At 35.7% G+C, this 13,886-nt stretch overlaps 1 protein-coding gene across 1 annotated transcript in view; it reads right to left on the minus strand.

Annotated features, from left to right (window-relative positions):
- The window catches only part of LOC110450990, a 38,725-nt gene that overhangs the window by 20,169 nt on the left and 4,670 nt on the right, over window positions 1-13,886 (minus strand). The window contains exon 2 of the mRNA XM_021498809.1: window positions 11,377-11,577. Within this exon, the coding sequence (XP_021354484.1) occupies window positions 11,377-11,577 (201 nt within the window). The remainder of the gene's footprint in view (window positions 1-11,376; window positions 11,578-13,886) is intronic.

The raw sequence follows: 13,886 nt of genomic DNA on the forward strand, positions 1-13,886 counted from the left end.
AAGATCTTTTATGTAAATTATCTTATGTCCCGGCTCCTCTCCCTCAGAAGATGACGCACGTACGGTTAAAACTGTAGATATTGAGCGTGAACGGAATATTCTGAACAACACAATTAATGCCATTTACAATTCATATAATTATAATTAAATAAATCGAAGTATGCAAGATCCGTTCCCTCGTGGGTGATGGACTGTCAGTAAGTCATTTTCGTAAAAAGGTTTGGTGTCCAGCAGATTTGCGGCATTTTTTTGTTAGATTACCACAGAGCAGGGCATTACCATAGTCCAACCGATAGGTAACACATCAATGTACCAAACTCTTGTATGCATCTGCAGTTATTAACTCCTGGATACAGCCGATATTCCTGATCTGGTAGTAACAGGATTTAGCAAAAGCGTTCACTTGTTTCTCCATGTGCAGTGAATTATCAAAGTAAACCCCTATATTTTTAACAGCTGGGACAGTCTCAATAGTTCTGGCACCAATCTTGAGCTGGAGAGCTATTGTTTACTGACACTTTGGGGAAAAGGCAATTAGTTCCGTCTTTTCCTGATTAAGCTTTAGCATATACAATACCCTATCCAAGTCGGGATAGGAAGATATACAACTTACATTTTTATTTCAATCTTTTCCAATAAAAAGCATTACTGAAACAATGTTTTAAGGAAGTTCATAGGTTAATGAAATTTCCCTAAACACTAGCAATACTTTGCAATAAAGAATCTTCAGTAAGGACATTTTTGAAGTTGCAGAACGTTCGTGAACTTGGGCCGGGTCACTGCAGTAACATTTCCGGGTCAGGACAGTGAAATACCCGATTCACACAGCAACCTTGCTAACCGGGGTAGTACAAATTAACATACCAGGGTCAGTACAATAATATGATCGGACAGAGAAGTAGTCATGGGAAAGTACAGTACAATATCCGAACCACGACAAAACATACCTGCACTGTCAAACAACCGGACTAGTAAAACGACATACTTATACCAATGCATAAATGTAAGTCAAATAACCTGATATCCACGAGACATCCTGTTATGTTTTTCATTAACGACATTAGGAATAGGGATATATATCAGTGTAAGGTTGTTATATTAAGCCTTTTGTGTGACTAGACCACATAACTTTATGCCAATGCCATAGAGAATAAAAAGTAAAAAAAAAAAAAAAAAAAAAACCCGCATTAGGTTATGAAGATAAGAGTATTGAATAATGAAGATGGTATGTGCATAAATTATCATATGGGTGAGAATTGTTTTGAGAAAAAAACAACGAATTTTTGAAACATTTTCGAATCCTGAGTAATGTCTACCATCATTATACTTGCACATACGTTCTTCCAAGTAAAATGGTATGATAGTCTTTTCATGTCTACCTCAGTGTCCATACTCAAAGCAAGGTAACATTGATGATAAAATTATTTGAAATATGCTGTTGCGCGCGCTAATATTTGTCACGTGATGCCTTTTATTCTTCATTTCACAACAGGTTGTGTTATTTTATCATTTCTGACACTGTGGGCAGTTGTCCTATTTTGTCAATCCAGCCTGAATATATTTGAGAAGGATTTTATACTGACGTCATGCTTTATACCAAATGTTAATTTCGAATTTAAAGTCACGTTGGCGGTAAGTTCAGTGAAGCATTCTGACCGTGAGCTTGACAAATAATAAGTAGATATTGAGGTCCACAAACAAATGTGTTCAAAGACATACAAAATTAATTGTGTGTACACTCATTCGACAAAGGAAACAAGTCCCGAAGCTCACTTGTTTACCACTGCGGGGAGGTTTTTGGAAGAGCATTGGTCTGTTAGAAAATAAAACATTCACGTACATGGTCAATCGTCCTATATTCCATGGTTAAATAGAAGACGTGATGGAATAATTTATATCCCCTACTATTTATCTGCAGTTTATATTCAGTATAACGTCAGTAAATATATGACGTTACTTAGTACAGAATTTCGGGAAACCCTATGTTTCAATAAGAGAGAAATGGATGACGTCGTGGTAATTTCAATACGCATGTTTTCAGTAAAAGAACAATTCAACTGAATATTACTTTATCGTCAAGATTTTTCAATGTCTTCAAATGCCAGAATTTCGACAAATGTATTTAAAAACTTATTATTTTCAGGAAATCGTAATATTCACAGCATTCCCGGTGGCTGTTAATGACCCCTGACAATATGCACTGTAGTTGTTCCTACATACAATTTCCTCCCCTTAAAATTAGGCCATGCTACTTCTGTTTATAAAGTTGCTAAAACAGTTAGATTGGATTCGCCCGATTCTTTCGGTGATGAGTAATCATCTAGCGGCATTGAAACGTTAACAAATACAAGTATTAAGTTGGCATACATTGATTTTGAACCATTGCATTGACACGAATGAAAGCTAATCCAAAATCGTACAATGTTTGAATGTTCAAAAGTTTGAGACTATACATATCATGTTTATGACTAACCACAAAAACGAATCCTCACTCGGGTCATATAACAGGACCGTGTCCACATCACAAAAGGAAGGACTGAGAGGCGCACTCTCCCGTTAAACTCACCCTGAGTTACACATAGCTGTTGTATTACGCTCTGTCTCAAGAACACACACTTCACACGCTATCACGTGTCTATCAGCCAGGTTTTTTTCAGTTTCTGACAACAAGTAAATTCACGCCAATATTCTTCGCAAACTCGAACTTTTCTCACCGATCATTCAACTTCCAAATATCTCCCTAATGGACGCAAGTTCGGATTACGGCGTCGAATGTATTCATGCATGCGCGAAATTTCTTCCGGTGTAAAAATAAAGACAATTTTGAATCTAACTTTCATCTCAGATTTCCATCGATCATCATATGGACATATCATACGCAATTAAATTGATACTAAATAGTGAAATACCGCGACAACACGCTGTTCCAACTATTGCACAAATTTGAGGGGAACGTCGATAATGCGGCAATTTTTAAATTTTGAATTGAACTTTTAAGCGTGGGTATTGAACTGTTTTTGTATGGCAGTGATCATTTATTTGAATGACACAGTTTTGCAAGCAAACAAATCAAAATGCGCTAGTGTGCATTATGATGTTTGCTTGCAAAGCTTAGTCGTTCAAATAGATCATACATACCACACAAAACAGTTCAATGTTAAAATGACTTAAATCTATGTCAAGTATAAACGCTTTTTCTCGACTTCTACACCTATGTACTTATCACACCAGGTACAGGGTTGAGGCCATGTTTACGTTATTATCATGCATAAGCGAATTCACGATATGTCATGAGAGCAGAATCCAGCAAAGGACGACTATGTGCTTCTACTTCTACCACTTGATTACCTACTTCAGCATAGTGAAGATCTTGTCATATATAGCTGTAGCGCTATGAAAGGAAAGGAACAGGACTTAATATTGATGAACAGAGATAGATTATTTGAAGGACAGTAGTGATTCAGAAGAATTAATTTGAGAAGAGAGTTTGTTCCATTCTTTGATAGTCCGAGGAAAGACGGATTCCTTCCTTACAGACGTCCTGCATGAGATAGTTTGAAATGAGGTTTGATGACTATGCCTTGTTTGTCTGGTTATAGGGGTGAGATGTTTGGTAGTAATGACAACTTTATTATGATAGATTTATAGAGCATGGTCAGCCTTGCGTCTTTCCTGCGATCTGCAAGACAACGCCATTTTAGGTGTGCTAACTTGTTGCCAACGCTGGAGGTGTTACGATAGCGGTTGGCAACGAAACGGGCAGCCCTGCGTTGTACCATCTCTAGCTTGTCTATATCTGTTTTTAAGTAAGGGTCCCATACTGGACTAGCGTATTTAACCTGAGGGCGGACAGGGACATAAAGGCCTTTTGTTTGATGTTAGAGGATGAAATTTTGAGATTGCGCCTCAGGAAGCCCAGAGTGGAATTGGCCTTTTTGTGATGTTATTGATATGAGTATTCCACTTTAGGTCAGAAGTAATGGTGACCCCAAGATATTTAGCCTCTGTCACATGCCCCAACTCGTGACCATGTAGTATGTAGGGATGACAGATGGGATGTCTATTCCTTGTGACAGAAAGGACCTGGCATTTCTCAGGTTCGAAAGCCATCCTCCATTTAGTCTGCCAAAGCGCCAGTTTGTCAAGATCTCTTTGCATGGTGTGAGCGTCTCTCTGAGATGTTACTATCAGATACATGATGGTATCATCTGCAAAGAGTCTGATTGAAGATGTTATACCCTCAGTGATATCATTGATGTAGTATAAGAAAAGACTCGGCCCGAGGACCGAGCCTTGGGGGACCCCTGATCTTACTGGAGCAGAATCGGACATTTAACCCCTTTACATAACAGTCTGGGTTCTGTCACTTAGGAAGCTTTCAACCAGGTGTTGACTGGTCCATTAATTCCAAACCCCCTAAGTTTGTGGATAAGGAGAGAATGGCTCACCTTATCAAAGGCCTTACTAAAATCCATAATCCATATATCTGTCTGTTTACCATCTTCTAAATTTCTTGAGATGTCATCAATAAATTATAATATTTGACTCTCACATGACCTGGATTGTCTGAAACCATGTTGTAAGGGGTAAAGAATGTTATTATTATCAGCATGATTCATGATGTTACTTACTATAATATGTTCCAAGAACTTACAACAAATACAAGTTAGAGATATGGGACGGTAGTATTCAAGGCTAAACTTTTGGCCTTTTTGTAAACTGGGGCAATGCTAGCTGTTCTCCAGTCAGATGGAACATGACCGTTATCAAACGACCTTTGGAAGATGAGACAGAGAATGGGGGGAGATTTCTGTTGCCAGTTCCTTGAGTTCATTCGGTTTCATATGATCTGGGCCAGCAGCTTTAGAGGTGTCTAGATTTAGAAGAAGTTTATAAATTCCATTTGGTGTTATTTTGATGTTACCCATCTCATGGATGTTGTTCTGCATAGGGTATTGATGCTTAAATGTGTCTGAGCTAATGTTTTCAGCACTCGAAAACACAGACTGGAACTGATTGTTCAATATATTGGCCTTATCCGTAGGATCTGTATGGAGTTTACTACTTTGTTTCAATGTCCCTACACCACTGTAGTCAGTTGTTTATGTTTTATATATGTACAGAACCTTTTCATAGGTTTATAGTCCGAGGAATCTGAATTTGGACTGACTATGTCTTCAATATATTTCAAGTAGGCCTGTCTTAATAGTTTTTTGATAAGATGTTTCGGTGATTTGAATTTTTCTTTAATTGATGGATTACCAGACTCCTTTGCTTGTTTATATAGTCTGTTTCTTTTATTTATTATTTTTTTAATTTTATGTGTCTTCATGGGTTTCTATCTCTATTTTTTTGCCACTTTGTTTGGGACATGCTTGCTAACTATCTTTTGTAAGAATAGTTTGAATGCTTCCCATAACCTCTCTACAGTTAGGACTTTATTGGTCGAGATCTTTAGATAGAAGTTGTGGAGTCACTTTTCATGGAATTCCAATTGGCCTTTTTATACAAGGGTATTTCTCTGCGTTTTTGGTTAATTTTGTGGGGAACACTGGACATTTGGAGGAACACAATATCATGATCAGATAAACCAGGGATTGTCTCAATTATCTGTACTTGGTATGGGGTATTGGTTATTACGAGATTTAATGTATTGTTATTACGGGTGGAAAACGTGACCAGTTGTGTTAGCCCAGTATCATCAAGGAGATTTCCAAAATTATAGTGAAATTTAGAGTGGGCGGTGTTTGATAAATGATCTTATTCTCACAGTCCCAGCCGGGTAGAATAAGATCATTAAACCAAACACCGCCCACTCTACATTTCACTATGACTTTGGAAATATCCTTGATGAAACTGGGCTAACACACCTGGTCACGTTTCGCGCCATTATTCGAGACGTGCTCGAATAGGAATTATTTGTAATAGGTTTTTATTATTTGTATTTTAGGGACTCTCTTTTCCTTATCCCGTTTTAACGATGCCATGAATAAATGTACACAACTGAATTTGAAGACTTCGTCTTGTTTGTCCTACCGCAAACAACCCTAATTTAAGATATTCTACAATGGCAGGGTCAGAGGTACGTTTTCATCTTAATTGATAAATAACATTTTATAACATATAAAATAGTTTATGGTAAACCTTTGTATTATGTCAACGTAGAGGTCAGGGATTGGTGGTGTGCTACCTCATGAAAATTGCCATTAGAGTAATCTCCCCTTCATTACAAATGCCTTCCTTTTAACATTGGAGCACATAATGGCTGTCCCAGTTTTCAACGGGAGGTTTTGAAATCATTTAACCACCACCTCCCCACCACCTTCAATGTTTGACCTCCGCATCCTACTCTAGTCTTGAAATAGCATTGACTGTGTGAGATTGTTTTTTCTTTGTATTCTTTCGAGATTTATTTAAAACTAATGTAACCAGTACCTTGTGTAATAATGTTTGGCAGGAATTTTGGAATAATTGGTTTCCAGGTCTTTGTTAATACACTCAAATTTACTTTTGCTAGTTCTGTGTATCATACTACAAATTCTGTTTGTAATGTGTTTTCATCTTTTGGATAATTAGTCTCTTGATGTTTTCAGTTGCACTTGATTCTGTAGTCTTCTTGTTACTTGTATTTTATTTGATTTTAGAAGGCGGCTTAGAACCCTACCTTTATGGCAAATCAGAATTATTCAATATGAATCTTTCTATGACCAATATCTATGATTGTAATGGTAACTCACTTTTGGTGTTATTGGCCTCAGGGTGTTAAATGACCCATACCTATGAGTATTATGGTAATTCACTCTTGGGGTAATCGGCCTCGGGGTGATGCAACCATTGATAATTTGCTGTTAAATGTTGACGTCGTTTAGAGTGAATAAACGACATTTTCATTTATGGTAGTGTTTCTATAATCTTTCATTCACTTCATTTTGCCACAAACAGAGCAGAATTTGGGATTTAACATATAGATCTATTACGTCACTCAGTATTCTAACGACTTTATGATTCTGTAATGGTGTAGTATTAAGAAAAGAAAGATCGTTATAGCAGAAGCGTGACAAAATTTGACAGGAAAAATCGTCATTTCAAAGGGGCCCTTCGGGACATGCTTAACATCGAATTCTTTACGGCACGTAAGAAAGTATAATTTAATTCCTTTTTTTCATACCTTTTACACGTTGCACACACTGAGTGTGGTATAAACGGAAACTTAATAACGTTTGCTATGTATGAAAAATATAAAATGCAAGTTATATCCTGCTGATACGAAAAATAAGCAAAAGTTAGCGACACGGTACCTACAACTATAACCTGATTGTGCAATTCCTGTAAACCGCATGGCAGCTTGTGATAAACTTATAATCTTAAAAGTAAATTATGTTTAACAGTGACATATGTTTGTCTTTTGTCCAATATTTAATGTAGATATACATCTATAAAAATTAGCTCTCATGAGGTCAGTATTTACACTTTGATACTTCTGATTTATATAAATGTCTACATCTGTCAAAGTACACTCTATCAAAAGTCACGTGTTTTTTTATATATTTTTATTTTCAAAAGAGTTTTTTTTCAAAACAGTGACAATGATACTGGATCGGTAATTCATTCAGATCATATTATAAGCTATTTGTCACCATTCATCTTTCATATCTCCACTCATACCATACAAATTATACAAAAATAAATTTGTAACACTAAAGACTGCATATGGATAGGTATTATTTCATTTAATATCACACCGTATTGCTATAAGAAAGAAGAAAGGATAAAAGGAAAGAAAAAGAAACTGATAAGAGAACAGAAATGAGAAAGAAGAAAAGAAAAGATAAAGACAGATATCAGAACAAGCATGTCAGAGAAGGAAGTCAAAACAGAGCTAGGTACTAATTAAAGTTAAGTAACAGAATTGTTACTGAATAATTAAGATATCATCCTAAATCATGTCAGGTTTTAGGCAAAATCAACTAATTTCATGCATTTCTTCCATTCATTTAGAAAAAAATTGTAGACAAGGATCACTTTTACCATATGATACACATTTTTGAACCACATTATTTTTTTTAGGCACATAGTTTTCTTGTATTACATTAGCTAGAGCCATAACAGAGAGAGTACCATGTATAGTTCTGGTTCTGTAGATATAGGATTTTTATCAGAAGAAGAACCTCAGTATCAATGCGATTATTTACCAAACCAAATAACAATGTTTCTTTATTAATAGGTAATGTAATTGTTAGTGCATTTAACAACCTTTCAAAACTTGTCAGAAAATTCTGCACCTCCTCACATTCCCCGAACATATGCACGATTGTCTCCCTTTCTCTATTTTTGCTGACCAGTTATATTAATATTATTTCTCAGGAGTAAAAGGTGGAAGTCCCGCGACCCTTTTTTTTCTTTAAGATTAGCTCAAGATTAAGAGGAATAATCGGAAACGCCAATGTTCTACTTGGAGATGTAAAAGGCCTCGATTATTTCTTAATACTTTGGATTACTCCATATTACTGTAAATAATTTGTTATTGTAACAAACACGGTACAGAATTTATTAAAATTATCAAAGGAAAAAGTCCTATTGTCTTTTATTAAATCATTCACTATACTGATTCCTGCATCAAACCATTTTTTTGTAGAAAATTGGTTGGTTTTTAACAACAACATCTTTTTTAAACCATTATGGAGTTTTAAGTATCAACTCCTCATCATCATAAATATATCTAACAAGTTCTTCTTTAACTCTAAGATTATACCAAGCCTGCAATACATCTTCCCAGATTTGTTTTTATATTTAGTTTTCGCTACGTGTAGATAATCATTCCCACATTTAGATAAAAGCTGAACGTCCACATTTTTTTTCAGAATTCCTAGCCATTTACCAAGTGAGCTTAAGATTCTCCTGATCCACCCTAGCTTAATAGCTTTTATATATTTCTTCACATGAACCATTTATAGACCTCCTTCAATGTAAGTTTGTATAATTACCTCTCTCTTAACTCTATCTGTCTTACTATTTCATAAGAAGTTGAAAAGGACTGAGTTAAGTTTTTTTCATAAAAACAACATCATGATTGGGTAACGCAACAAAAAGATGATTAAACTGTGGGATAAGTAAAGATTTTATTATTATATTAATTCTTCCTAAAGGAGTAAAAGATCTATGGCTCCAGCACTTGATAACAGATTTGAGTTTAACAAGGTGTTTTTTTTTTATCGTAGTTCAGTTTAGCTATTTTAAAAAGGTCTACATGGAATTATAATCCTAAAAGATTGAAACCCCCCCCCCCCCCCCAAGTTTAAGTTCAGTTCAGGTAAATGAACGTCCTCGCTATATTTTTTACTCCCTATCCATAAAATCTGTGTTTTATCCAAGTTGATTGATGACCTGAAATATACATTTAGTTCCTTAATAGATTCCCTGAGAGAGCATTCTGTCCAAGGGAAGTAGCATCTGCATATTGCGAAAGAAGGATTGGTCAATTATTAACATTTGTGCCATTTATACTTCTGTTATTTTTAATTCTAATAGCTAAAATTTCTGCACAGAGTATAAATAAATATGGTGCGATTGGGTCCCCTTGACGACAACCACGTTTAATCTCGAAAAAACAGACAAATTTCCCCCTGATTTATAGCAGAACTGGCTTTTCTAGGTAAATTTTTATCCATTTCCTCATATCATTTCCAAATTTAAAAAACCTGAGAACTTCATCAATAAATTTCCAAGAAACAGAATCGAAAGCTTTTTCAAAAACAATCATTAATAGCATGCCAGGAATATTAATTTCTTTAGTATATGGCACAATGTCGTAAATGAGTCTGGTATTCTTCCTGATAAAAATCCGGTCTGATCGAGGTAAATTAATTTTCCCAAAAAAGGTTTTATTTTATAAGCTTTAGATCCTGAGGCTATTATGTATATAGTATTTAAAAGAGAAATAAGTCGCCAGTTCTTAATAAAGTGTCAGGGTTTAACACCCTTAGGCAAACATGTAAGTATACCTTGCCTCTGTGTAACAGATAATTGATTGATCATAAATCCATAATTGATAGACCTAACAACAAAGTTCCCCAAATCTTTACAAAAACACTTTAAAAAATCTATCGTGATCCCAATTATACTTCCCTTAATCTTATGTAGTCTTATATCTTCCAATTCCTTTTTTCTTTTTATTAAGTTCGTCTATGTTTACATTACTTTGATCTTCAAGAGATCTATTTGCTTTCTGAACACAATCTTCCTTTTAAGTTCTGTTGGGGTTTTTTTTATATGAAGAATACGAAATGGTTTTACCCCTTAATTCCATTTCTAAATCACCATTTCGAGATTTGTTTACATAATCAGGTTGATATTCAGGGAGGCAGTATTGCAGTTTAATGTTTGTAATTGTATTATTAATAAGATTTATATAATCCTGGTCTTGTAATAAGGAATTGTTGAATTTCCATAGCCCTTTACCTTTTTTGAAATCAGTTAATTTTAAGGTCATTTTCGGAAAAGAATGATCAGATCTATAGCCAGGCTCTATGCTTGTTTCAGAAGTACTAGGTAAGGGGCTTCCAGATACTAAAAAAGAATCTAAGCGAGTCTGTTTCACAGGGTTGCCCCGCCTCCATGATACCTTCTGTAGTCAGAATGTTGCTCTCTAAAAACATCAATCAAATCAAAATTTTCCACAATCTCTAGTACTTTTTCCCTGGACTTAGGATTGTTTATCTTTTTGTATGTTTTATCATAATCCAACTCAGGCTTAAGGATTGGATTGAAATCCCCACATATTATACACGTTTCAGACTTAAACTCAACTAATGTATCTTCAATGAGATTGAAAAAAGTAGGGTGGTCGATATTTGGACCATAAATAGTTATAACTGTTATAATTTTACCTTCAATTTCCATATTTAATGCTAAAAAATTCCCAGACCTATCTTTTTTCTCATTCAACACCTTGACTTCAAAATTGTTATTTAACAAAATGGCAACTCCCCTAGCATTTGACCTGAAAGAATTAAAAAAGCAAGAGTAGCCCCATTCATTTCTTATAAATTCTTCTTTATCCTCTGTGAAATGGGTGTCTTGTAGACAGTAAATGTAAAAGAAAAAAAGTCACGGTCATATCGATAGGGGTGTCGAAATTAAAAACAAAAACAATCTTATTGCTGATTTAAGGTAACCTTTCGTGATTAATTGTGTTGGATTTGATGATAATCTTTAAGAGAATACACTTCTGATGACAAAAAGAATTATTCATCTACTTTGATATTTTATAAATGTATTAAAAACAATCATTGTACTTCCTAAGGTGGTACTTGCATAAATAAAAAGCGAGTTGTTGATTGATAGGACATAACCAAGTTACCGTCCACAGAACCTTACCTCTATATATGATATTCACGGATTCTATGACGGATTGTGTCTGTAGATCTACTTGCCACCAGACCTCGGTAAGTTTCGCCGCCGTGTGTGTACAGCAGTTGGATTGCATATTTGTTAGGACGCATCCGTCTACGGCTTTAGAGCTGTCCCAGTTATGGAGGACAGAACTTTGGTTAGTGGCTTTACCAGAGGCGATGTTAACTGAAAGAGAACATAAGGATGATTTGTGTTGGTATTGTTATGAAATATGTCAAATCCATTTTTACTATATGTTAAGTCTAGTATGCATGCAATCGACTGCATTGATATGAGATTCAAATAAATATTTTGTGTGGTTTTTACTTCAACATAAGGTGAGAAATCCAAGCAATCGTTAGAGAGAGAAATAGTCCCTTCGTGCACAGATGGAATGTGAAATGTTCACCACAATTCATTACACATTAGATACAATGCGGCTATCTAGTATTTACTACTTACTACAATGTAGATGACTCTTCTCTGGTTTGGGGAGGATGTATACAGGTATAAGCTAGGGTCGTTTTCATTCAATAAAAACAAATTAACTACAGTTGTAGCATCATGGCTTGGTTTGGTTTGGTTAGGGGTTCCAGTCCTTCTTACAACTACGGTCATATGAAGACAGTGTTCGATTGGGTCACTTAAAGGTCATTTTAAAGTGTCATTTCACTGAAATATTATAACCTTGACACGGTAACATAACATCAGACAGGTAGCATTATTCTGACTTCGGGGAAAAAAAGGATAGACAAGGAGACATCGGCGTATAGAATGAATACAGGTAAGATGGTAGGAAAGTATAATGGTCCTAGGTTTTGGATGGGGGGCAGCTGATGAACTTTGTACTGTCTATGTCCAAAAGAAATAAAGTCTTGCGATTTCACAATTTGGATACAACGGCTATATTTCATAAAATTATGGACTTTTGTTGAAGTGAATTTATGGATACATATCTGTATATTTACCTGAGAAAGTTATAGCAGAATATACCGATATTTGTATTCGTGCTTCGCGCTCGGGAAAAATATATGGATATAGTATTCAAGATGAAATCATTAAATATCCTCCATCTATTGCCCTTGTGGTGGAGAGCACAATGTTTCGTTTTCCCAAGATTAATGATGTTTCACAATAGCGAAGTAAAATATACCGAAATGAGTAAGGTTCAGCGCCAGTGTTGTCGTCGACGTGAAAGGAAACCAATGATTTACTTCCCCGTCTTTTCTTCCACAACCACTATATGTTTCCTCACTCCTGACCCATACGATAAACCTGCTAGGAGTTGGTGAACATTTTTGGTTACCCACTAGTGGGTTACACTCTGGGTGTGATTTCATTGGTCTATAGTTTCCTTATAACGTCACGTAACAATGCTTTGGGACGTCATCTTCCATTGTGACGTCATGACTCACGCAATTGTTTCCCCTCCATCGGAAGCCGACAAAGTGTATTTTCAAACGAAACATATGGCTTTCCATATAAAATATGAACGTTATGGGAGAAGAAGGACACCAAACTCGTGATGATAGGTTATCATGTTTATCTCACTCTCGTTATTTTATTTCCAACCTGTAAAAGACACTCGGTAAACCTTGGGTCTTTATACAATTTGAAAATGTACACACTCGAGTTAGATAAACATGATTACCAACCATCACTCGTTGGGGAACCTCTATGTATCATGATCTGCCTTACTTTTCTTCGAAATTGTATGTGCAATAAATCCTAAAACCCAGCTTAGAGGCGGAGCTCAGGTGTCCAATAACTTCCTAGAATCATAAGCTGTGCTCACGCTAGCCATTCGCTTTTTTGTTATTAACGAAATGAAATCCTTATTTGCGAAAATAAAATAAACCCCTTTCGCTATATTTGCGAAAGCCTTTTGCCGTTGATTATTCACTACACATTGTGCATCTGCGTCGTCTTATAACATCGATATCGACAGAAAATGAACACAATCAGCATCGCGACCAGAATGTGATTATTGACTCAGTCAGCAAAACGCTTGACTTACTAATAAGAATAGCCCTTTCCGATTCAATCATATATGTAACCGAGACAACCGAATCGCTTAGAAACGAAAGTGGAAGTTGAATGGTTTCATCCGTCATTCAAAAGACATTCCCGTGACAGGTCATGTTAGGGTCGTAGCCAACAAGGACATTGTTTATTTATTGAATTTCATCACTCTTCAAGGGAATAACTTTATTCAAAAGGTATTTTATCTCATATTTGTACTGTAGACAAGACTGCATAACTGTAGGCCTAACGAGCAAATGTCGGCATGGTGGCAGCCACTCGAGATACTTGATTAAATGACCACTAATAAACAAGTTATTGAGATGTTGCAACTTAGGACTATCTTGATTATACTTGTCCCGGTCTTAGTCGTATTAAAACGACACTATGAACGTTCCCGATTGTTAAGTCCGGACGAATATAGGATATAAATAGTGTGTCATGCACCGTCCGCTGGAATTCCTGTTGTCATA

Source organism: Mizuhopecten yessoensis, unplaced genomic scaffold (assembly GCF_002113885.1).
Source record: "Mizuhopecten yessoensis strain PY_sf001 unplaced genomic scaffold, ASM211388v2 scaffold5637, whole genome shotgun sequence".
In the NCBI taxonomy this organism is placed as follows: domain Eukaryota; kingdom Metazoa; phylum Mollusca; class Bivalvia; order Pectinida; family Pectinidae; genus Mizuhopecten; species Mizuhopecten yessoensis.